Source organism: Rhodamnia argentea, chromosome 5, assembly GCF_020921035.1.
Source record: "Rhodamnia argentea isolate NSW1041297 chromosome 5, ASM2092103v1, whole genome shotgun sequence".
Classification (NCBI taxonomy): Eukaryota; Viridiplantae; Streptophyta; class Magnoliopsida; order Myrtales; family Myrtaceae; genus Rhodamnia; species Rhodamnia argentea.
Genome location: NC_063154.1, coordinates 8,030,560 through 8,053,179, shown reverse-complemented (window position 1 = coordinate 8,053,179; position 22,620 = coordinate 8,030,560). Strand labels below are relative to the sequence as shown.

The window sequence follows — 22,620 nt, the reverse complement described above, 5'->3', positions numbered from 1 at the left end:
TTGTGAGAATAAAAATATCTTGTGAGCCACAAATTCTTAAAAGCACGGACCCCAAAATGATTTTTAATTAAGTGCTATTGATTTTTTGTAGCCCAAAACAGATCGTTAGTCTTATAGTCACGAAAAAGTTGTTACACAACCAATTATCTACTTTGATTATGCAAAATAGCTTTCTTATATTGCATACTAAACATTGTATAGTTCGTTTGCCGTAAGATCTAAGTCTAAATGAAACACGAAAAAAAGGTAAAAGTAGATAAGGAGAAAAATCAATTGGCTATTGCCATAGCGTTATGTTTGCTACTTGTCACTGTTGAAGTTCTTGTCTCATATCGCCCGATAACGGGTCTTATATGCTCTTTGTATTTATATGGTCTTCCTCCACCTATCGGCTTAAACTTATGGGGTGGACTTTTTAATATGGTATCGAACCGGTTGTCTGACAACGGGTTTTACATACTCTTTATATTCATGTGGTCTCCCTCCACCTATCGGTTTAAGTTTATGGGGTGGACTTTCTAATACGGTATCGAGCCGGTGTTGTCCGCACATGTGGGTCGACCTCCATTAGTTAAATTTCACGCGTTGCCGGATAACAGGTATTATATGTTTTCCTATAAGTTTAAGCTTTTTCTAACAGTCACTTGAGATGTCTGAGGTGTCACAAGGTAGAACTGGTGTTTTTACCTTGGAGGGTAAAAAGTGCAAAGAGAAAGTCAAAGACTAAGCTGCTCTTTTCTTGTTTCGGCCTACAGCTCTCTTTTCTTTTTCAAAGTCCTCCCTTTTTTTGGGGCGGGGGGGATCTTACCATTCACATCGAACGTGCTTGTATCGAGAAAGCGAGCTTTACCGGAGACATATATGAGGAATTACATCAAGCACGGGGCAAAACCCGAATTCTACCTACATGGTCGAAGATGTTGAGCTTCGATAGAGTGAAAGACATTGATTAGACATTGATCAACAAGCAGTTTTGATCTGACCCTAGCTAGATAAATCCACCGGGCTATTGTTAAAATTTGGATATTGTCGCTTACTACCAAAAGGAAAAATCGTTCTTTCAAGTTTACGTTTATTTCGCGAAAAATGAATAATTTGTGAAACATCTTTCCAAAAAAAATCGCTAATGTTACTTATGAAAATGAATAAGCGAAAAATCTTTTCACGATCCACGAAAATGTTTAGATATTGAGTATTATCGATATTGAAAATATCTTCATTAATTAATTATTTTAAGCGATACAAGCGATTATTTCTAAGAAATACTTTTTTTTTTATCTAGTAAGAAATACTTTTTATAAGTCATTCAATTTTAGCAAAACAAACCGAAACTTTAATCGGGTCAAATAATGTGAAATAGCGGGTCAAGGTTCCGGCAGAAACGGGTAGGTGTTTGTTCTTTCGTCTGTGCTACACGTGTCCGATTGGAGACAAGGTGACGCGAAGAGAGATTTTTTTTTTTTTTTGGTGTATGAAAGGGACCCGTGTATTATTTGTATTATTGCTAGGACAACACCTTTCAATTTCATAAACTTAGGACATGATATTATAAGCATCCGATCTTTGATAAGTCCAAAAACAATTAGGTGAAGAGGTGAAGCGATTTCCCTCTTGTGGGACCCATTCATACTATCAATTCTCCCCGAACTAGCTGGTTTGCTTCACAAGAAATAGATAATTTAAAAAATACTTTCCTAAAAATAATCTCGTTTCGCCTGAAATAATTAGGCGATGGAAAAATCTTTTCATTGTCGATAACAATTCATACCTAAATGTCTTCGCGCGCAATGAAATTTTTTTTCCGTTAGTTCATTTTTATGGACGATACAAGCTATAATTTTTTTATTTATCTTTCGCAAAACAAACGTCCACCTTAATAGTTTGGGAAACGGTTATTAGACGTACTTAATTTGGAGCAATTCAACTTGCGAATCGGTGATAGCATATAACACGAAGATACTTGGTGTATTAGAAGCTGTAGTATTTCCTTAATCGATTGCTGAACTCCCCGACGCACTTGCCGACGGAACTCCTTCTTCATTTCATGCGACGAAAACCTAAAGGATGTACCGTGTCCGAAAGTGACCGATTCCGTTGGATGCTGGGGTGCAAACGAGTCGAGTTACTGTCGTCGTCTGCCCGAGATGGGCACCATTTTTTTTTTTTTTTTGGAGCTGGGATAGAGTTCGAGCCAAGTTCCAACCCAAAGGTACATCATGATGGGATGGCTCACACACTTTTCCGAAGCTGAATTCCCACCTAGAATGGCGTCACAAACAATGTAGTCAAAAGCTGGTTAAGGTCATGAATAGTGAATAGAAACTTGGAGCCAACACAACCAAACTAAAGCGGGTCAAGTTCGCTCCATGGGCCCACGACCCACACCCGCTCGCCCCCACCTGTATATAATATATGCCCAAAGACTTATTAACATTGCATTATTCTCTCTCTCTCTCTCTCTCTCTCTCTCATTGTTCTTGCTTCTTCTTCTTCTTCTTCTTCTTCACTTGCCACAGAAACTCCACTTTGCAGCAAGAAAAGACTCTGCACATAGTACTCTTCCGTGCCTGTTTAATCACCGCTGCCATGATCACGTGGCACGATCTCTACACCGTGCTGGCCGCGGTGGTGCCGCTCTACGTGGCCATGATCCTGGCCTACGGCTCCGTGCGGTGGTGGAGGATCTTCTCCCCCGACCAGTGCTCCGGCATCAACCGCTTCGTCGCCATCTTCGCCGTCCCCCTCCTCTCCTTCCACTTCATCTCCACCAACAACCCGTACGCCATGAACCTCCGCTTCATTGCGGCCGACACCCTCCAGAAGCTCGTCCTCCTCCTCCTCCTGGCCCTCTGGGCCAACCTCTCCGCCCGCGGCTCCTTGGACTGGTCCATCACCATCTTCTCTCTCTCCTCCCTCCCAAACACTCTCGTCATGGGCATCCCTCTCCTCATCGCCATGTATGGCCCCGGCGCTGGCAGCCTCATGGTTCAGGTGGTCGTGCTGCAGTGCATCATCTGGTACACCCTCCTCCTCTTCCTCTTCGAGTACCGGGGCGCGAAGATCCTCATCATGGAGCAGTTCCCCGAGACCGCTGCCTCCATCGTGTCGTTCAATGTCGACCCCGACATCGTCTCGCTTGACGGCCGGGACCTCCTCGAGACCGACGCGGAGGTAGGCGATGACGGGAAGCTCCACGTCACATTGAGGAAATCGAACGCATCGAGGCGGTCCTTCGGCCTGGGGCCTGGCAGCGGCTCGTTCTCTGGGATGACGCCGAGGCCTTCCAACCTCAGCGGAGTGGAGATCTACAGCCTGAGCTCGTCACGGAACCTGACTCCGAGGGGCTCCAACTTCAACAACTCGGACTTCTACTCCATGATGGGCGTGCCTCCGCTCTCCAACTTCGGACCCGCCGACGTGTACTCGGTACAGTCCTCCCGCGGCCCGACCCCGAGGCCGTCGAACTTCGAGGAGAACTCACTGCCGTCCCCGAGGTTCGGGTTCTACCCAGCCCAGGTTGTGTCCACTCCGTACCCGGCTCCGCTCCCCGATTTCGCATCCGCATTCACGAAGAGCGGCAAACCGAACCTCCAACAGCAGCAGCCGCCGCCGCCGCCCCCGCAGGCGCAGCAATCCAACAGCATGGCGAAAGCAAACAATTACGACGCGAAGGAGCTCCACATGTTCGTGTGGAGCTCCAGCGCTTCGCCGGTTTCGGAAGTAGGCGGGCTCCACGTGTTTGGCAGCGGGGATATAGGGGCTCCGGATAATCAATCCGGGCGGTCCGATCAGTGCGTCAAGGAGATCCGGATGATAGTCGCCGATACCAACCAGCCCAGCGGCGACACCAAAAGTATATATATTTTAATCTAACGATGTCGTCCCACTTCCAACATTAAAGTAATCATGTCTTAATTATTAGATTCTTAGTTAGACAACGTCTCCTTATATTTCCCTTTTTCCTCTGAAGACTTGTCTTGATCTGACGTCTCCATCCTATCCAAAAATTTCTGAGCTTTTTGTTTTTTGGGTGGCAGGTGCACCGGAAACGGTGGGATACACCGGGCGGGATCAGTTCAGCTTCGCGGGCAAACCAGACGAGGGGGACGAAGGGATCGGCGAGAAGAAGGACGCGGCGGGGCCCGCCAGGCTCGACAAGCTCGGCCCGAGCTCCTCCGCGGCCGCTGCCGGAGAGCCGGGGTACGGCGACGCCGGGGACATCAAGCAGATGCCGCCGGCGAGCGTGATGACCCGCCTCATCTTGATCATGGTGTGGAGGAAGCTGATCCGGAACCCCAACACCTACTCGAGCCTCATCGGCCTCACATGGTCCTTGATCGCCTTCCGGTTAGCACGTACCGAAATTACCCCGATGACTACTCTCTTGTTATTCAATTTTTTTTTTTGCGACTGCTCGGCTTTTCTTATCGATCCGCGATCGCTATTCGATCCATGCGCGGAAAAAAAAATCGCTAATTCATCACACTAATGGGGTACTAAATCACTAGACCTACATGGAAAATTTGGTCATGATTTCTTTGGTTTTGAAGATGCTGGTGTTGTTGTAGTTTTTAGCGTGGAACGTGACGATGATTGGTGGTGTTTGTCTGGACGTGGCGGTGCAGGTGGGAGGTGGCAATGCCCAAGATCGTAGAGAAGTCAATCTCCATACTGTCCGATGCTGGGCTGGGAATGGCCATGTTCAGCTTAGGTGAGTCTTCTTCTTTACTCTCATTTCGTCCAATTCATCTTCTTCTCTCTTAGTTATATCTTCGTCAACATTTCCTATTTACTTCCTTTTCTCCGGGGAAAAAAAGATATTACGAGCGCCGTAACTTTTTTTCTAAATCATACGAGTGTCGTAATTTGTGTACGGCAATCATTTGAGGACCGTAACTTTTCTTTAAATTGCTTGAGTGCCATATAAATTTTTTCAATCGATTACTCGCGTGTCATAAATTCTTAAAAACGTTCGCGTGTCATAAATTTATTTGTCACGTCCAATTTTTTGACACTTGGGTGAATATTTTTTAAAAGTTATGCACTCAAGTGATCGATCGAAAGTTATGATATTCAAATAAACAGTTTTTAGAAGTCGTGGCACTCATGTAGTATAAAAAAAAAAAAAAGTTACGGGACTCAAGGGTCGTTATCCCTAGCTCCTCTTCTGTTTTTGAATATTTATGGATAGATTTCAGCAAATTGAATGATGTCTTGGCCGATCCTCAGCCAGAGACATTCACTGAACCAAACTCGTGTCCACTTGACTAACCACAACAAAAAGAATACCCGCAATCGAGAAACAATGATTGTTCCTCCTCCAACAGGGTCCGCCCATGTCTAGGTTGTGTGAAAACAGGCGGTGTGGGACATCTCTACCTGTAATGAATGGAAAGCTTGAGAAGTCCTCCAAACTTGAAACTCTGACTCGCACAGTAGTATTATATGATATTCCGTGACCACAACCCAAACCAAACCCCGTGGACCCCACGAGCGGCTCGGCCGGACCCGACACGTGGGTCCGACCCCCCCCTGCCCCCACTCGTCGCCTTGCGGCCGTAGGGTCGGTGGGCATCGGTTGATTTCAGATGTCATTTCGGCCCATGTTATTGCTTGCGGAGTGGCTGCAAGAACGAGGGGAGACAGAGAAAAAGAAAAATGCGATGCACGGAGAGTCTTCGTTTAGATTCGATACGGTCTTCATGAGATGGTCCCTCCGTCCGGGTGCTTTTCTCGTGCCGGTTTCGATTTGATCTCGGCGTCGTTGGGTGTGTTTTGTGGTCTGCAGGTCTGTTCATGGCCCTTCAGCCTAAGCTAATCGCGTGTGGGAACTCCGTCGCCACGTTCGCCATGGCCGTGAGGTTCCTCACTGGCCCGGCCGTGATGGCCGTCGCCTCCCTTGCCATCGGGTTGCGCGGGACCCTACTTCGTATCGCCATCGTCCAGGTAGGTACCCATCTCAAATGAATGTCCTTTACCCCTTCGAACTTTGTCGATTTCAAGTGATTGCTCGAAAGTTTTAAGGGAACAAGCATGCTATAATATAGGGAAAATGATAACATAACTGACTCATACGCTGCTCACTTGAATGTCATAATTTTTTCTTTTCCGATCATTTATGTGCTATGTAACTTTTCAATTGATCATTTGAGTATATTTTAAAAAAATTATGGTACTCAACTTATCTTTTTTTTCAAAGTTATGACACTTAAATGGTTGAAGAAAAAGTTATGACCCTCAAGTGAGCGCTATACATAAATTATAACCCTTGTGATGTCGTTATCTTCTATAATATGTGTATCAAGACTTGTCGTTTTCATTCGATTTATCGAGGAACTCGAAGAACGGGGGGTTTCACGCTTCTAAGAAGCGCGAGATCTCGCATTCGATTCCCATTTCACGCATCGCCGCGAGATCAATTCGCGACAAAACGGATATCTCACCATCAGTCACATGATTGGCAGGCGGCGCTTCCGCAAGGAATAGTCCCGTTCGTGTTCGCGAAAGAGTACAATGTTCATCCAGCCATTCTCAGCACCGCGTAAGTTCTGGAACCTATCGGACTTTTGAAGATTCCGAACGCATCGGATCTTCCAATTTTTTTTTGTTTTTGGGCCTTTTCCCATTGCGGCCAACCACCTAATATTCTTCTTTGAAACCATGCAACTCCTTTCGCAGGGTCATATTCGGGATGCTGATAGCCCTGCCGATCACGCTTGTCTACTACATTCTTCTCGGGTTATAAAAGCATCCTCTCCTAAGTTATTCCCTCCAGACGCAAGTCGCAAAGGAAGTCTTAAGTGAAGCAAAATCCACAAATGGATTTCGATTTCATGGGATTTCATGGGGGAAGAACGAAGCGACAAAGATGTAACGTCAGGCGAATCCCTGGAAAATAGGATTATGTCTCCATTAAAGGCCAATTAGGCTGTAGCTTAGCCTATGTTTAATGGGGACATAAGGGAGTGGAAGGAGGTTCTAGATGAGACATGCTTTCATTATATTATTCCAATTCCTAAGGCTCCTCCAGTGAATAAATGAAGAAGATCGGCTAGGAATTTGGCTTGCTTTCTCTCTTTCCCTTTTTTTTTTAAACTTTTTATTGCTCCATCGACATATTCGATTCGATGGTCGCAATTATCGGCGGTTGCGAGTCATTTCCGAAGCAAAATACCAAAAAAGTCGCCAACCCTCTCCTCTAGCCTGCCGGACCTCGAAGACAAGCTGGCACTTGAAGAAGATAGGGAAGAAAAAAACAAAATAAAAATAAAATTTTCCTGAAAAAATATTAAACATTATTAAAAATTGTCACGTCAGCTCGGCCTATCCCTCTTTCTCTCTCTCTTCGTCTTTTGAATTTTAGGGTTAACGTTATTTCTTAAAATTGATTTACCAAAACGTATCGAAAGTCAATTATCCGAACCCTCTTTTTTCTTTTTCTTTTTTTTAAATAAATAAAAAAAAATGACGACAGGCTTTCATGAGAAGCTAACGAGACGAAAATGTGATGAAAGCTTTTGAGACAGCACTAGGAGTCAAAGAAAAGGAAAATGGGGGGCAGTGTGCTTTCCTTTTTGCTTTTGCTCTTTACAAAAAGGTGCTGTAACCTTTGTCGGTCGGTGAATTTTCGTGCAAGAAAGACCCGCTTTGTGTTGGCAAAAAAAAAAAAAAAAAAAGCACAGGATGTGGAAATTTCGGATCAATTAGTCTTTATAAATGTACGCAATTGCTTCTTTCCCATGCATTCGATAAGGCATCCGACCGATGCGACGTTTAAAGACTTTCGATCTGAGTGGAAGATGTTACGATTTGAATAGTTTTGCCGCATCCAATTCGCGAGTTAGAGATCCGCCGAGAATGGTAAAGCCATTCTTTTTATGTCGGAGTTCCATTTTTTTTGTTTTTTTTTTTGGTTGCTTATCGGAGTCGGAGCTCTAATGGAAAGTGATAGAGCATCGCCGAAGCCGACCGTCCTGTGATTACGTACATAATTAGGCCTAATCACGTTATTAGAAATGCCGCGAACTTGAGTTCCCTTGCTCTATGTGAAACTTAATGCATAATGTAGGTGCAGTGATCAGCAATGGATGCATGAGCAATTAACCCTTTCCCTAAGATATTGGACAGGTGATACTCTCCAGCTTGCTCAGGGGGCCATGCAAGACATCTACTATTGTGTCTGATTGGAAGAAAAAGGAAGAGATTGTTCGATCCATCATAAACCTATTTACATATTTCAATTCAATCATAAACTTTTCGATTTTGTCAATTAAATTTTAAACGATGGCGCAAAACTCCAATATAGCCCGGTCTGTCAATTTTCGCAAGAAATTGCTGACGTGACGATATACCATGTAAGATGGCTTACAAACCGCCTTGTCAACGACGTCCAATGAACATTGATCGGAAGGATTATATTGCAATTTTTCGGAAAGGTTTAGGTTAAAATTGAAAAAATTAAAAAAATTATGATTAAATCGTCATCCCCACAACAGATTTAGAAATGATTTGGTAAACAGATGTCCCGACACAATTCGACGTAAATTGCTATCTAACTCAAGACTCTTGAAGCAGACACGTGATGATGACGAACACCAACTCCTTTTTTTTGGGGGGGCGTCGGTCAAGTGGAGCAAATGATACGCGACTGTGTTTTGATTAGCAGATAACATAATCGAGTCAAACCAAACCGGGTTTTTGTCAGAAATTTCAAGGTTTGTACAGAAAGAAACTACGTAAATTTGACTCTGTCGTGTAGGAATGAGCAACAACGACTCTCTTCCTCTTTTTGACGTAAAAGCTAGAAACCAAACCGGGATTTCCTTGTCATGCATCCTCGAGTGGGTTCTAAGTCGGGCATGTTTCCCCGTTTGACCCGAAATCTGGCTGACCATCAATTTCACGTCGTTTGCCTACTACCTGGCAATAATATATGAAGTCCCGCCTCTACGACAAATAGTTCAAGGGTGAGATTTGGAATCGGACGGAACTGGAATTCGGATCAAGCCGGCAAGTTCTGGGTGATTCTTGAGAGAACCGATGATTATCGGTTCGGTTCCCAATTTCAAGTGTGGACCGAACCATCCGGACTGGACCAATATATATATATAAAGGCTAGAGAAGAGGAAAAAACCAATGTTCATAGACACATTTTCTGTAACGATCCGATCCAACGAGGGAGGTAAGTGGTCACCGAGGCTAGAGAGCCTAGATAAAGAGCAGTTCTTGACAGGTTCTAGGATAGAGAAGGGGGTAGGAATGAATCGAATTATGCACCAAATAGGAGGAGAGCAATTCTACAACATATATATGTGAAAATTGGAATTAACTCATAAAGACGCGTTTTGATGTAATGGTAATACTTAAAGCATGCTCAAGTGAGAGCACTCCCAAAATGGGTGGCTCCTGAAAAGGTGGCCACATGTACATCAAATGAGAAAATCGTGAGATTCAACATGAGACGGATTGATTCTAGTGTTCTATTCTTTGTGAGGGAATAAGGAAAAAAAAGAAAAGAAGCCACGCCGATTCCAGATCAAATGGGTTAGTTTTGGATCCTACAAACTAAGAATTGACCCTTTTGGTCTAGTTCTAGATTCTAGGATAGCAACCGATCCACCATGAACTAATCACCTCTAACATAATTGACACATAATTAGTAGCAGCAATGCGACTATCAATGTGTCTAATCAATTTTAACACCCCCTTCTCTATTGTCTCGAGTGAGACTCCTCTGATTAGACGGTTGAAAAAAATTCTTAACCAATTATTGGTTCATCGTGTAACATTTTTTTTTTTTTGGGGGGTCGACCATCGTGTGACATTGATTAGTCGAGAAATTTTCAAACTTCAGATTTTCGAGCGACACGCTTTCACTTTGACAAAATCATCGATGGGTCCACGAGCACATGTCATTAATTATGGACTGACTCACGTGGTATCGAGATCTTGCATTTTTGTCGTCAAAACAGTGACTGAAACCAAACGTGTGCATGGATTTGTATTCGATCAATCGATTTCTATGTTTTCTTTCCTTATTAGTAGAAACGAATGGAGCCGGTTTTCTTTCCTATGTTTTCTTTTTGACTAGAGCTATCAAAACGGATTATAAATCCATTTTTTAATCTGTATATAATAAGATAAATTATTTTACGAATTAGTTATATTCAATAAATGAGTTTAAATATGATATGTGAGTTAAATAGATTGTAAATATTTTTACAACTGAGATAGACCCAACTAGACATGACCAAGTAAGACCGGGGGCCCGGAACTGGACCGTTGACCGGGCCCACGGTTCCGATCCGATTTTTTTTTTTTTTAAAAAAGGGGAGGCCCGGGGGAAAAGAGCTATTGGGCTTGGGAACCGGCGGTTTCGAACCGGAACCGGTCCCTTCAAGGGCCGGTTTCGATTCCACCTTTTCCAGGAACCGAAACCGACGGTTCGGACGAACCGGTCACGTCTAGACCCAACCCACATCTATGGCACTCTTTTCATTATCTTTTGCTATCACTAGATTTCGTGCTCACTCACTCCGCATTCTCACCTCATTATGAGTATGAGTTTTTTTAAATTGAGTTAAATATGAAAGTATTTTGAAAATATGGATCAAGTCGAATATGTCCGGATCGCTTTAGCTAAGAGTCGCTATATTTTTTCTTTTTGGTCGAAAAAAAAAGTTGCTACATTTACGTTGTATCAAAATGGATTTAATAGGTCTATTTTGGGTTAGACCATATATAATCCGACCCATCCATTTGACGGATCTACAAAATCTTTTATTTTACTTCCTTGGTCTAAACTCTGGGGCCGGCCTATGTCTTTTCATCTCTTTAGAATCGATCCTAGCTCATGCTCATGAAGAGTTTTGCCGCACGAATACGCGACGCGCCCTTTTCCTACTCAATAAATTATGGAATTGGAATTCCGACGACTTTCTCGTCGCGCAACTTCTCTCTTTATGTAACAAATTTACCGTCTTACCGAGCATGTGCTATGAGCACATACCTGAGTTTCATTATACTGATTTTTATCACCACTAAGGAACTTATGTGCTTCCATTAGTGATAGAATACGTGTTAACAAGGGCCTTAAAGCTCTTATTTAACAATTATTGCACTTCCAATTCCATCGTCAAAAGTGTCTCGACAATCGTTTCCTCTAATTTTCCATTATCTTAGACAGTATTAACAACATTCATTAACGAGAATCCCAAATTAATAATGTTGCTCCTACGAAAAAAACTATGATTTGAGTATAAAAAAAAAGTGATGCGTTGTGTCGTCGGCCCACGGCATCAAATGGGATGATGGTGCCCGAAAACATTAGGTGAGACATTGTTGCCAAGTAAGCAAATGGCTACTCCACTCAGCACGTGACACGTGTCCAAAAGATGCCACCTGTTAGAAATTTTTGAAAGTCCCTATCTCCGTTCGCCGACCGGCCCGACCCTCTTTGCGACTGCAACTTCAAAGCTCAAACTTCATGGAAGCGAGCTTCACTACGAAGCCACAGACACTGGTCCTCCCGCATTGCGCTTCTCCATCCCACGGTCTCTCTCCCGCGAAGCTCAGCTTCATCAAGACGCAGTTCCTCGGGGACTCCCATAATCTAAGGCCTCATGGTTCCTCCGCTCCTCATCAGAGCTTCCGGGATTGCCGGGAGATGTGCTCGTTCCGATGGGGAGGAAGTTCAACCCATCGGTGCTTCGGCATTGACCACTTCGTCGCCCCCTTCGCCCTCCCCCTCCTCTCCTTCCACTTCATCTCCACCAACAACCCGTATGCCATGAACCTCCGCTTGATTCTGTGATTTGAGTTTCCGTGTCCGACTTCAGGTCGTGCTGCTGCTGTGCGTCCTCCGGAACACCCTCCTCCTCTTCCTCTTTTGAGTACCAGGGCGCGAAGATCCTCATCATGGAGCAGTTCCCCCAGACTGCAGCGACCATCGTGTCGATCAATGTCGACCCGAACGTGGATTTCGCTCGACAGTTAGGACCTTCTCGAGGCCGATACCGATATATAAAGGAAGTCAAACACGTCGAGATGGTCCTTCAGCCTAGGGCCCAGCAGCAGCTCGTTCTCAGGGGACGATACCAAGGCTTCGAACCTCACCGGAGGGGAGATCTGCAGCTTGAACGGGTGAGTCGCGTTGGGTTGAAAATGATCCGATCTACATAGACCCACTTAACTCTTTTTGACCTATTTACATGTAATGCAAATCTATGACTCATACATGACCCGACTCACACATGACCCGACTCATACTCGACCCAACCTATATACCTAAAACACTTCCATATTTAACCTAATTAAGAAAAACTCAAACTCAAACTGAGATGAGAGTGCGGTGCAGAGTGAGGGAGCACCAGATCAAGTGAGGGCAAGACCGAACAAAGAGAAAGTCATATAAATAGGCTGGATCTAAATGAGTTGTAAACCCATTTATAAAAAACGACTCATTTGTAACATACTTAATGTTCATGTTATATTTAAAGTTATATATGACCTATTTATTCATTATGTTATATAACAACTCGGTGCGTCATAAATTAGTTGAGAAGTAGATTTATGACCCTTTTTAACAGATCTAACTTTACTGTATGGGCCCCGGTTGTGTGAAAGCAGGCGGGTGGGACATTTACCTGTAATTTTCTTATGTTCTTCTTCCTTCTCTCTTCATGTTGTGGAACATAAAGCTCGAGTAGTCCTCCAAACTTGAAACTGCAACTCACAGTTCACAGCCATATATTCTGTGACCGCCCAAACCAAATCCCGTGGACCCACCGGTGGCTTGGCCCGACCCGACACATGGGGTCCGACCCCCCTCGTCGCCTTGCGGTCCTACGGTCGTTGGGCATCGGGTGATTTCTGATGCCATTTAAGGTCCACGTTGTTGCTCTTGAAGTAGTTGCAGAAAATAAAGAAAACTGTGACGAGAGAGACTTTTTGTTTGAATTTGACACGTCTTTATGAGATAGATGGTCCCTCAATCGACCTGCTTCATGGGGATTTTTCATTTGACTTCGCTACTGTAGGTCTGTTCATGGCTCTTCAGCCTAAGATATCACTGCCGGAACTCCGTCGCCGCGTTTACAATGGCCACGAGGTTCCTTGCTAGCCTGGCCATGATGGCCATTGCCTCCATCGCCATCGGATTGCGCGGCTCCCTGTCCAGGTGGGCATCTATTCCTTCAAGGGTTTTGATGCTCCGGGGATTTGTCATTTCAAGAGATTGCTAGAAAAGTTTTGTGGAAAACAAGCATACCGTGATACATCCGCTAAGATTCGTTAATTTCATTCAATCTATCAATCAATTCTCGCAAAAAAGAGTTCACACGATCATGTGGCGCTTCCACAAGGAATAATCTCGTCCGTGTTCGCGAAAGAGTACAATGTTCATCCGGCCATTCCCAGCACCGCGTAAGTCCTAAAACCATCGAACTTTCGAATATATCGAACGCATCAAATCTTCACAAAAGAGAAAAAATTCCATTGGGTCGAGCACCTGATATTCTTTTGAAAAGCATGCAACTCTTTTCGCAGGGCCTGTTCGAGATGCTGATAGCACTGCCAATCACGCCTGCCTTTTTACATTCTTCTCGGATCATAAAGCATTCTCCAAAATTATTCCCACCAGACACAAGTAGGCAAAGGAAGTCAATCGCAGCATATTTCGCGATTTCATGGACGACGACGAATGGGTCGATTCGGGAAGCACCCGCGCGGATTTCATGGGATATGTGGGGAAGAATCCAGCGACAAAGAGAAGCTTTGTTGCTCGATAATATTGGAAAATTACCATTGAATTCCTAAACCTTTTGCACTCGTTCAAATTTCAGTCGTACACTTTACAATTTAGCTAATTTAGCATTAAACATTTTGACAATTTATCAATTGAGTCATTCCAATCAATTTTGACTGGAAATCGCCGACATAGATGTCGATTGTTCTAAGTAACACGACCCGTGCGGCCGTGGACTTGGCCGCGGCCAAGGAGCCCTCCCTAAATCTGGCGAGAACCTTCACGCCCTCACATATTAGCTAGCACGGGCAAGGGCCTTCAAGGCCGGCAAAGATAGCCAGTGACCCTCACCAGTACCATTCAAAAAAAAATAAATAAATAAAAAGAAATAATAAAAATTTAATTTAAAAATATTTATAAAAATTGTTCACGTCAACATTGATCGTACGACGTAGGTTGACCGGCATTCATATCATTCAATTCTAGCCAAAATTGGCCGGAATGACTCAATTGAAAAATTGGCGGGATGTTTAGGATTAAATTTGCTAAATTGAAAGGTTTATAACCGAATTGACACGATTACAATGGATTTATGACTTTATTTGAGTAATTTCCCCTCAATAATCCAAAGTGTTTAGAGCTATAGAGATTGCAATCTATACCTAGGTGAACCCCCGTAAAAATAGTATTATTGTCTCCAATAAAGGAAAAACAAAGCTTGTCGCTGCATTTTCGAAGAGTTTTGGGCCTCCAAAGGTCCTTGAGCCAAAATTTCACGTGACTTCTGGTGCAAAGTTGAGGTTTGAAAATACTCAAAAGCTCGAAAATCAAGGCAGCTTAGGACCGGCTCCGGGCTTTTCGCATTCCGAAAATACTTCTTCACGGATCAGATAAACTTGCTCTCTTCCCATTTTGCCCTCATTAAGCCACATAAATTCCCAAATTTACCCTCACCCGGCAAAACAAATATTGATCGACGAACAAGGACAATGACCCAAGGGCTCAAGTGAGCTCAAATCTGATCAATGCCTGTATCGCTTGGGATCTCGCGACCTCAGCTTCGCCTTGCCTCACCTTTGGTCGTCTCGCCAATCCTAAGGTCACAAGACTTTGGAGGCTTGTGGAACTCGTCGACTTGCCTCTCATCGACACTCGCCATATGGGAAAATTGTAAGAAAAGCCCTAAAATTATTTTATTTGTGCCAATTTAATACTAAACTTTTAATTGTGTTAATTTAGTCATAAAACTTTTGACCTAGAGTCAATTCATTACTTTCGGCAAATTTGGTTGGATATTGTTGACTTGAATGCCGGATGATCTACATAGCATGGTGGGTGCTGACGTGAACACTTTTCAATACTATTTTATTAATTTTTATTTTTTATTTCATTATTTCTTTCTTTTCTGTCTTTTTTTTTTTTTCAAGTTCCTATGATGGCCAGCTAGGGTGACCCTCGCCGCCTAGCCTAGGCGATACCCAATGAGGTTGCCCTGGCTTGGGCGAGCGCGGTGTTGCCACGGCTAGCCTAGCCGGCCTTCGCCTCGCATCGGCAAGGCTAGCCTTTGTCGGCCATCGGAGGTACCTGGAAAAAAAAAAGATAGAAAAAAAAGGGGAAAAAAGAAATAGAAAAAAATAATAAAAGAAAAAATTATTAAAACATTATTAAAAATATCTATATTAGCGCCAACCGTGCCACATAGGTTATACGGTATTCACGTCAGCAATATTTGATCAAAATTAACCGGAAGGACTAAATTGATTCTAAATCAAAAGATTTATGACTAAATTGATACTACTAAAAGGTTTAGAACAAAATTGACACCTACACAATAATTTTACGGCTTTTTTGACACTTTTCTCCTTGCCAGATTTTGCAATGCTTGCCCTCTCGTTTTTTGTTTTTCCTAGTTTTAGCTTATTTTAAAGTTGCTTTATCAACATGTACCGAAAGTCAATTATTCAAATCCTACGCACTTTTGACCATTAAAAAAAAAAAATTCTACGCCTTTTTTTTTTTTTTTTGAACGTCTCAAGTCAATAAATCTTTAATCTTGTTTAGATGTAAAGTCAGTTCTCCTAGACCCGGCTAGACCTCTCTCAAACGCAACCTGGTTGGCTTGGGAGCGCTGCTTCTCTGGCAGAAATCATTTGACGACTTCGGGTAGCTTGGAAGGGCTTTTATGCGAAGCTAATGAGAGGAAAATATGAAAAGAAAAGCTTTCAGAAAAGCCCTAGGAGTCAAAGAAAGAAAAAAGAGGAGGGTGCTTTTCTTTTTTGCTTTTTCGCTTTCGATTCGCCCCCACGATCCTAACCCCACCTCTTACGAAAAGGTGATGTAGGGCGGTGAAATTCTTGCAGGAAAGACCTTATTTATGTTGAAAAAAAACAGGACATGTTCTTTGTTGTGTTAATAGAAAGATGTTTTTTTCTTCAAAGGAAAAGTTGGGGAAGACAGTTTTCGAGATAACGATTTGGGTATTTTCTAGGTTTTCAGTTGATCATATTATTGTGGGCTCAATATAAAAAAAATAACCCCAAACTTTAGCTGTCTAACACTTTTGTTTTTGGTCTCATAAAACACCCTCAACATTTACTTTTTGTTTCAATTCTACATGCCTAATATATATAAAAAAAAAAAACTCTCAACTTTAGCATATGTCCCAATTATGTCTAAAACTTTTTTTTTTTTTTTCATAAAAAATCCCAAACTTTTACTTTTCTCCAATTCTACCATTGTTGGCTTTCTATTCATAATTACCATTAGTTAATTTTATATGGCATTTTCACGTCGTTAATGAAATACACTTGACAAAAGCTGACATGAAAACCCCTCAAATTTTTCTTGTGTTGTTTGCTTCCCCTACATATTGCCGGGAGATACAGAGCCACTCAAGATGCCGCATTTCAAATTCTCCCGGCACTCAATAACTCAAAGAATGGCTAGACGTGAAGATTTGATTATTTGAACGAGCGATCTCAGATCCCATCGTCCTTGAAACCTGCTTTTTCCGAATTTCAAAAATTCGTTTGTAAGTATGGTAAGAAAAGTCGAGTCACATAGGATTAACTAACGGTGATTATAGACGGAAGACTAACAATGATAGAATTGGGACAAAAGTAAAAGTTGAATATTTTTTATGAGACAAAAAAAATTCTAGATATAATTGAGACAAATGCTAAGTGTTTTTTAGGGGACAAAAGTAAAAGTTGAGAATTTTTTGTGAGACAAAAAAAATTTAAAATATAATCGGGACAAATACTAAAATTGGGATTTTTGTTTTTTTGGGTATTAGGCTTATTATTATGACATATCTTAATTTACGTTTTTTGTAATTTTTCCAAAGTCGTATATCAAGTTCGAGTGGGGTTTATGTGGTGACATTCGTATTCTTTCCTTTCAATTTCTCCAAAGAGTGACAAATCTTACCAAATCTAGTTACTTTGCGATACGTCCGGAATTACTTTTCTCCAACTGATTTTCCTTTCATAAACAATTTATGGTCCGCATATTTTGATTTCCATAATCCAAAACGCCGGAGATCGGAATTTCGACCTGTAAAATTGTGATTTCATGTTTTTCATAAGTTTTTGGAATTTTTGGATGGGAACTTTAATTATGGCCACAAGGCAAAAGAAGTACTTTTTACCGGGCATTCATTCAATAAATGTACACAATTTCTTTCTAGGCATTCATTCAATAAATGTTTTGCCGCACGACTCGACAACGAAATACCTTTCATCGAAAGTAGTTCTTCGTATTTTTATAAGAGGAGACTATTTCCGTGATGATAAGGCGTGTTGCTCCTAGAGCGATTGACATGACCTTCAAAGCCACGTTCAATCTGGATGAAAGACATTATGATTTGAATACTTGTACAGTCCTAATCGCGAGTTAAAGATCCACTTAGAGTGGTTTTACCATTCTTTCACGCCGCACTTTCATTTTATTTATTGCTTATCACAGTCGGGGCTCTAATGGGAAGTAATAGAGCATCGCCGAGCCCGGCTGTCCCGTGTTTACATACATAATTAGGCCCAATCACGTTACAAGAGAGAGTGTATGTGTGTGTGAGAGAGAGATGGAGGCTCACGGATAACAAAATGCCGCTAGCTCAAGTTCCCTTGCTCTATGTGAATCTTATGTATAATGAAGGAGCAATGATGGGTAATGGATGTATGAGCAACTAACATTTTTCTAAAATTTCATTCGTTTCACGAAAGAATGAACGATTTGAATAGTATTTTTTTTTTCAAAAATGATTGTCTATTTCGCTCGCGGAATAAACGAACGAATAACATTTTAATAAATACTTAAAATTTTTTTTAAATCATTTATTTCTCAAGTCCAACGAGCTAATGCTAATCAACATGTGATACTTCCCGGCTAAGCTTGAAAGATAACGATGCAATTACGAAATCGAATGCCACGTTCTACTGCTTGTGACTCATCGGAAAGAAAAAGATAGCTCCCGACGCGATTTGACCGAGTTTGCTATCTAACCACTCCGAAGCCGACACGTGGCGATAGGACGGCACCGACTCTTTTTTCGATTGGCAATGACACAAGCGGGTCAAACCAAACCGGGGTTTTTGTCAAGGCTTGTACAGAAACTACGTAAATTCGACCGTGTCGTGTGGGAATGGGCAACAACGACTCTCTTCCTCCCCCTCGTACGGCAAAAAAAAAAAAAAAAAACTAGCTAGAAACCAAACCGGGATTACCTCGTCATGCATTGTCCAGTGATCTCTAAGTTCCGCATGCAATTGCTCTTCTGATTTGACCCGAAATCTATCTGACCATCAATTTCCGGTCGTTTGTCTACAATTTGGCAATAATACATAAGAAATCTCGCCTCCGCTGCTAATAATATCGGGATTCGACAAACAATCATAAAAAAATAGAGCGAGAAAGAAAAATCGAAATGTAAAATTTATCATGACTCGCCTAAAAAAAGAGCTACATCCAGCAAGGTGACTTCATTGTAATTAACATATTACACATCTCTCTTATATAATTTATTTACAAGCAAAAAATATACATAACAGTAGTTATTCATTAATTCAAGCCCAAATTACTAATAAAATACGAAGTCAAATTATCAAAGCTTGTTTTTCTAGTGATGGGGAATATAGACCGCACCCTAATAAATAGTTCTTCCGTAATTAGTAATAGTAAATCACACGAGGATGTCAATCCCATACGTGGAAAACAATCTGACAAAATTTCTCCGGTTCGACGATGGAAAAGTTGTTATCTTTCGTCGCGTGACATTGATAAGTCGGGCAAATTTTCAACGGACGTGCGTTCGCCTCGACAAAAGCGTCAATGGGTCCATGATCCCCGAGTCACTTAGTCGTCGACTCATGTTGATGTGGGGAATCTTTTTTTCTTTTCCCCCTCTTCATTTTGTCAAAGACAGTGATTGGAACCAAACGTTGCATGTGCATGTGGGGAGATAGGATTGAAATCCGAGCCAGTAAGGTTTGGGACTTCGACGAGAACCGAGGACGTGCGTGTTTTCTTTTCAGGACTTCTGTGTTCGATCGATTCCCTTTGGAACCCGGCTTTTTGACATGACCTCTCTCTTGTTTTGCTCTGTTGCCCCACCTCGGAGGTCGGCCGACGTCTTTCTGATCCCTCGAGAATCGATCGCGGGTCGTGCTCCGAAAGTGTTGTCCGACACCTGTTGATAGTTTGTTTGTTAAACAAACGAGACGTGCATTGCCCGCATGTAGACAAGATTCGAGTCTGTAGGTCAATATACGAGTGCGGAAGCCTTCTGGGCTTATAATTGAAAATTACGGGCTAAGTGGGCCAGATCCTACAATACTCGCATGCGGGTGTACGGTATCCACTTATCAATTTGGCACTAATCAATGTTTGTTCATAAAAAAATTTCGCTATTTTATAGTCAGCGTTTCTGTTTTTGGAAATGTAGCCATTATTCTCCAATTATTATTTTTTTTTTAGATTTCATGAAGAAATATCAAAATTATTATATGGTATTCTCATTTGAGACTTTTTATTATATCATGGAGGATTTTTGTCAGCAACGTTTCCGTTCAATGTTTTTCACTTCAATTCTTCGTTTTCTTTCTCCAAATGCGGCCATTATTCTCCAATTGCTATATGGTATTATCATTTGAGACTTCATTGTATCATGGAGCAATATTGTGTGGCGAATAATCCTTCAAAGATGGTGAATCCATATCTCAAAGTCTGATTCTATCCTTCCCTATCATCATTTACTTTTCCCAAACAGCACCAACACGCCACGCACCGTTTTTCTACTCGAGACGCCTTCCCGCCTTACTATATTTCGGTTTTGTAATTCGGTGACTTCTTTGCCGTGCGATTTTCTGAGGAAAATGTCTCAGAGTTACATGCATGCCAAGTTCTTTCTCTTCGTGCAGCAAACTCACCCTTTCTGCGCTAGAACTAGAAGTACATATGCAAGAGTCCTGCACGATTCAGGTGAGAGAATAGACTGATGCACTCCATCAATGCCGCGGATAGAGAGAGTGAGAGAGATGAACTTTGGGGCATCTGCTGCACGGGCTAAAACTCAGCTAGACCCGAATTTGGGACGGGCTGGGAGCACTCACCAGAGCTGACGGGTCTGGAAAGACTGGAGTGGATCGGGCCAAGCCCATGCTAAATGGACTTTGCTCGGTCCAGCGCTGATGGGTTTTATTCATAAAAGAAAAGGAGATATGCACACCGGAAGCCCTAAAATTAATCCAAAAATATAATCGAGTCCTAAAACTTACAAAAAAAATGCAATCAAGTCCTAAAACCTATCAAATTGGTGCAATCGAATCCTTCCGTTAACCCCATCAAATTAGGCTAACAAAAAATGTCGACATCCCTTATTGTATTACTTTCTTAAAGGCATTTGGCGATGATGTGGCGCAATCCGGCGATGCGTCGGCAAAAATAAAAAAATACAAACTTAATTGTAATAAAAAATGAAAAATAAAAAAATAAGAAACAAAACTCATACAAACAACTAGGCCAAGCCCTTGCAAGTGGCTGCCGCTAGGGGTGGCAAAACTAAATCAAAAACTGAACCTAAAATTGAACTGAGTTGAATTGAACTGAAATTTCTTATATTTTCGGTTCGGTTCAATTTTCAATCCAGATAGTATAAAGAACTGCAATTTTTTTCTTGGTTCAGTTTTTTTTGGGTTCGGTTCGGTTAATCGAACCGAACCATTTAAAATATGAAGTCAGAGCGCGACATTAATAACCTTCCTCGCTTTTGCTCTCTCGTTGCGCTAGGTGTGTTCCGGGTTTCTTCATCTCCATCACATCTCACTTTGAAGCTTTTTTGCTTCGAGAGGCACTTTCTCGATCCTCTCTCTCTCCTCATTGGCTTCTTACCGTTCGGCGTTGGCCATTTGAAGGGCAGAGAAGAGATGAAGACAGGGGCCTCGTGTCTACCTCCAAACGCCGCTTGTGCTTTGCCCTCTCATTGGAGCTTCGCTTTCGAGTCTCTCAATCGTCCCGTCCACAAGAGCCGATTCGTGGTTCCAAAGGTTCTTGTTTTCTTTCGTGGCTTGACGTTGGTTCGTCGTGCTCGTCTGCGATTGTCTTGAGGGAAGCCTTTTTGCTTCCAGAGAAACTTTCTTGATACTCTGTCTCAATGGACGAAATTGATGATTATGAACAGTTGAGAATTAGGGGTTTTGTGAAGAAGAAGAAGATGAACCAAATTGATTATTCTGAGTTGTTGAGAATTAGGGGTTTTGTAAAGAAGAAGAAGGTGGGTTTCGAGTGGGGGAGAGGGAAACTAGAGAAGAGAGTGAAGAGAAGGGGGCGGCTTGGGATACAAATGTCCGAGGTGGGGGCCGATTTTCGCTTGGATACTTTTGAGCCGCACCGAATTACAGCAAACTGAAAACCGAACTAAAAAATTCAGTTCGGTTCGGTTTAGAACGTGTTTTGGTTCGGTTTAAGTATATTCTCTAGTGGTTCGGTTCGGTTCGATTTTTTAGAAAACCGAACTGAACTGCACCATTGACACCCCTAACTGTCGCCATAGCCATGGGGAAGAGCCACCTGAGTTCTTCCGGGCCATCCCAAAGCCCGACGAGGGCTTGCTAAGGGTCAACAAGCCTCGCCCGGGGTCGGCGAAAACCATCGAGCTCCAAGAGGGCCTAGGCGACCTCCGCCGGCCCTTCACGGTGGCGGCGACCACCCGGGAGGGCTTATTCAAGTTGTGCGTGTGAGCCTTTTTTTTTTTTTTTTTTGCTTGAGTTGGTTTTTCTTTTTAACTTTAGCTTTTTTATTTCTAACCTAATTTAGTTTGTATTTATTAATTTTTTATTTTTTGTCGTGGCACTTGGTGCACGCCACATCACCAAATAAAATAAGACACGCCGACATTTTTCGTTAGCCTAGTTGAACGGAGTTAGCGGAAGTTCTTGATTAGATCAATTTGACAAGTTTTACGACTTGATTTACTTTTCGAAAGTTTTGAGACTTAATTGCACTTTCGTAACAAGTCATAAGACTTCCATCCCGCTTATCTCACGGAACAAGAAAATTAAGATGGGCCTGTCCAAATCTACCCATTGATTAGGTCTAATAACCGACTTCATTAGTGAGGAAAGGTTTCATCCCCAATAAAGAAAATGCTGCGGTCTCTTTCTTAAACGGAAGAATTTCCCGTTTTGAAAGATTTACCGTCAACATAAATAGGAAGCTTATCCTCTTCCACCATCTTTTAGACCACTACGGAAAGGGCCTCAAAATAGTCAAACATCCCCACGAACCGTCGCTTTGACCTCCATTTATCCACTCTCAAAAGAGCCAGAAGTCCTCAAAACTCATCCCGCAATCCTTCTCCTCTCTTCTCTTCATTCCTTCTT

General features: G+C 42.4%; 1 protein-coding gene across 2 annotated transcripts; it reads left to right on the top strand.

The window, feature by feature from the left end:
- Positions 1–2,438: 2,438 nt before the first annotated feature.
- LOC115740045 (auxin efflux carrier component 3-like) lies at positions 2,439–13,155 on the top strand. 2 transcript variants are annotated; one of them, XM_030673407.2, is made up of 6 exons: positions 2,439–3,853; positions 4,038–4,347; positions 4,626–4,711; positions 5,789–5,946; positions 6,465–6,541; positions 6,679–7,070. In XM_030673407.2, exons 1-6 carry the CDS (start codon positions 2,587–2,589, stop codon positions 6,743–6,745), a joined length of 1,965 nt encoding a protein of 654 aa, XP_030529267.1. In that variant the 5' UTR covers positions 2,439–2,586; the 3' UTR covers positions 6,746–7,070. The 2 variants fall into 2 exon arrangements, with proteins under 2 accessions (XP_030529267.1, XP_030529268.1); XM_030673408.2 differs by lacking the exons at positions 5,789–5,946; positions 6,465–6,541; positions 6,679–7,070 and adding an exon at positions 13,038–13,155.
- Positions 13,156–22,620: the final 9,465 nt, after the last annotated feature.

Excerpts from the sequence above, each read along its gene's own strand:
- LOC115740045 (XM_030673407.2), top strand. The coding sequence starts at position 2,587 with ATGATCACGTGGCACGATCTCTACACCGTGCTGGCCGCGGTGGTGCCG. Across the intron at positions 3,854-4,037 it reads GCCCAGCGGCGACACCAAAA|GTGCACCGGAAACGGTGGGA; the intron begins GTATATATATTT and ends TTTGGGTGGCAG. Across the intron at positions 5,947-6,464 it reads TTCGTATCGCCATCGTCCAG|GCGGCGCTTCCGCAAGGAAT; the intron begins GTAGGTACCCAT and ends CATGATTGGCAG.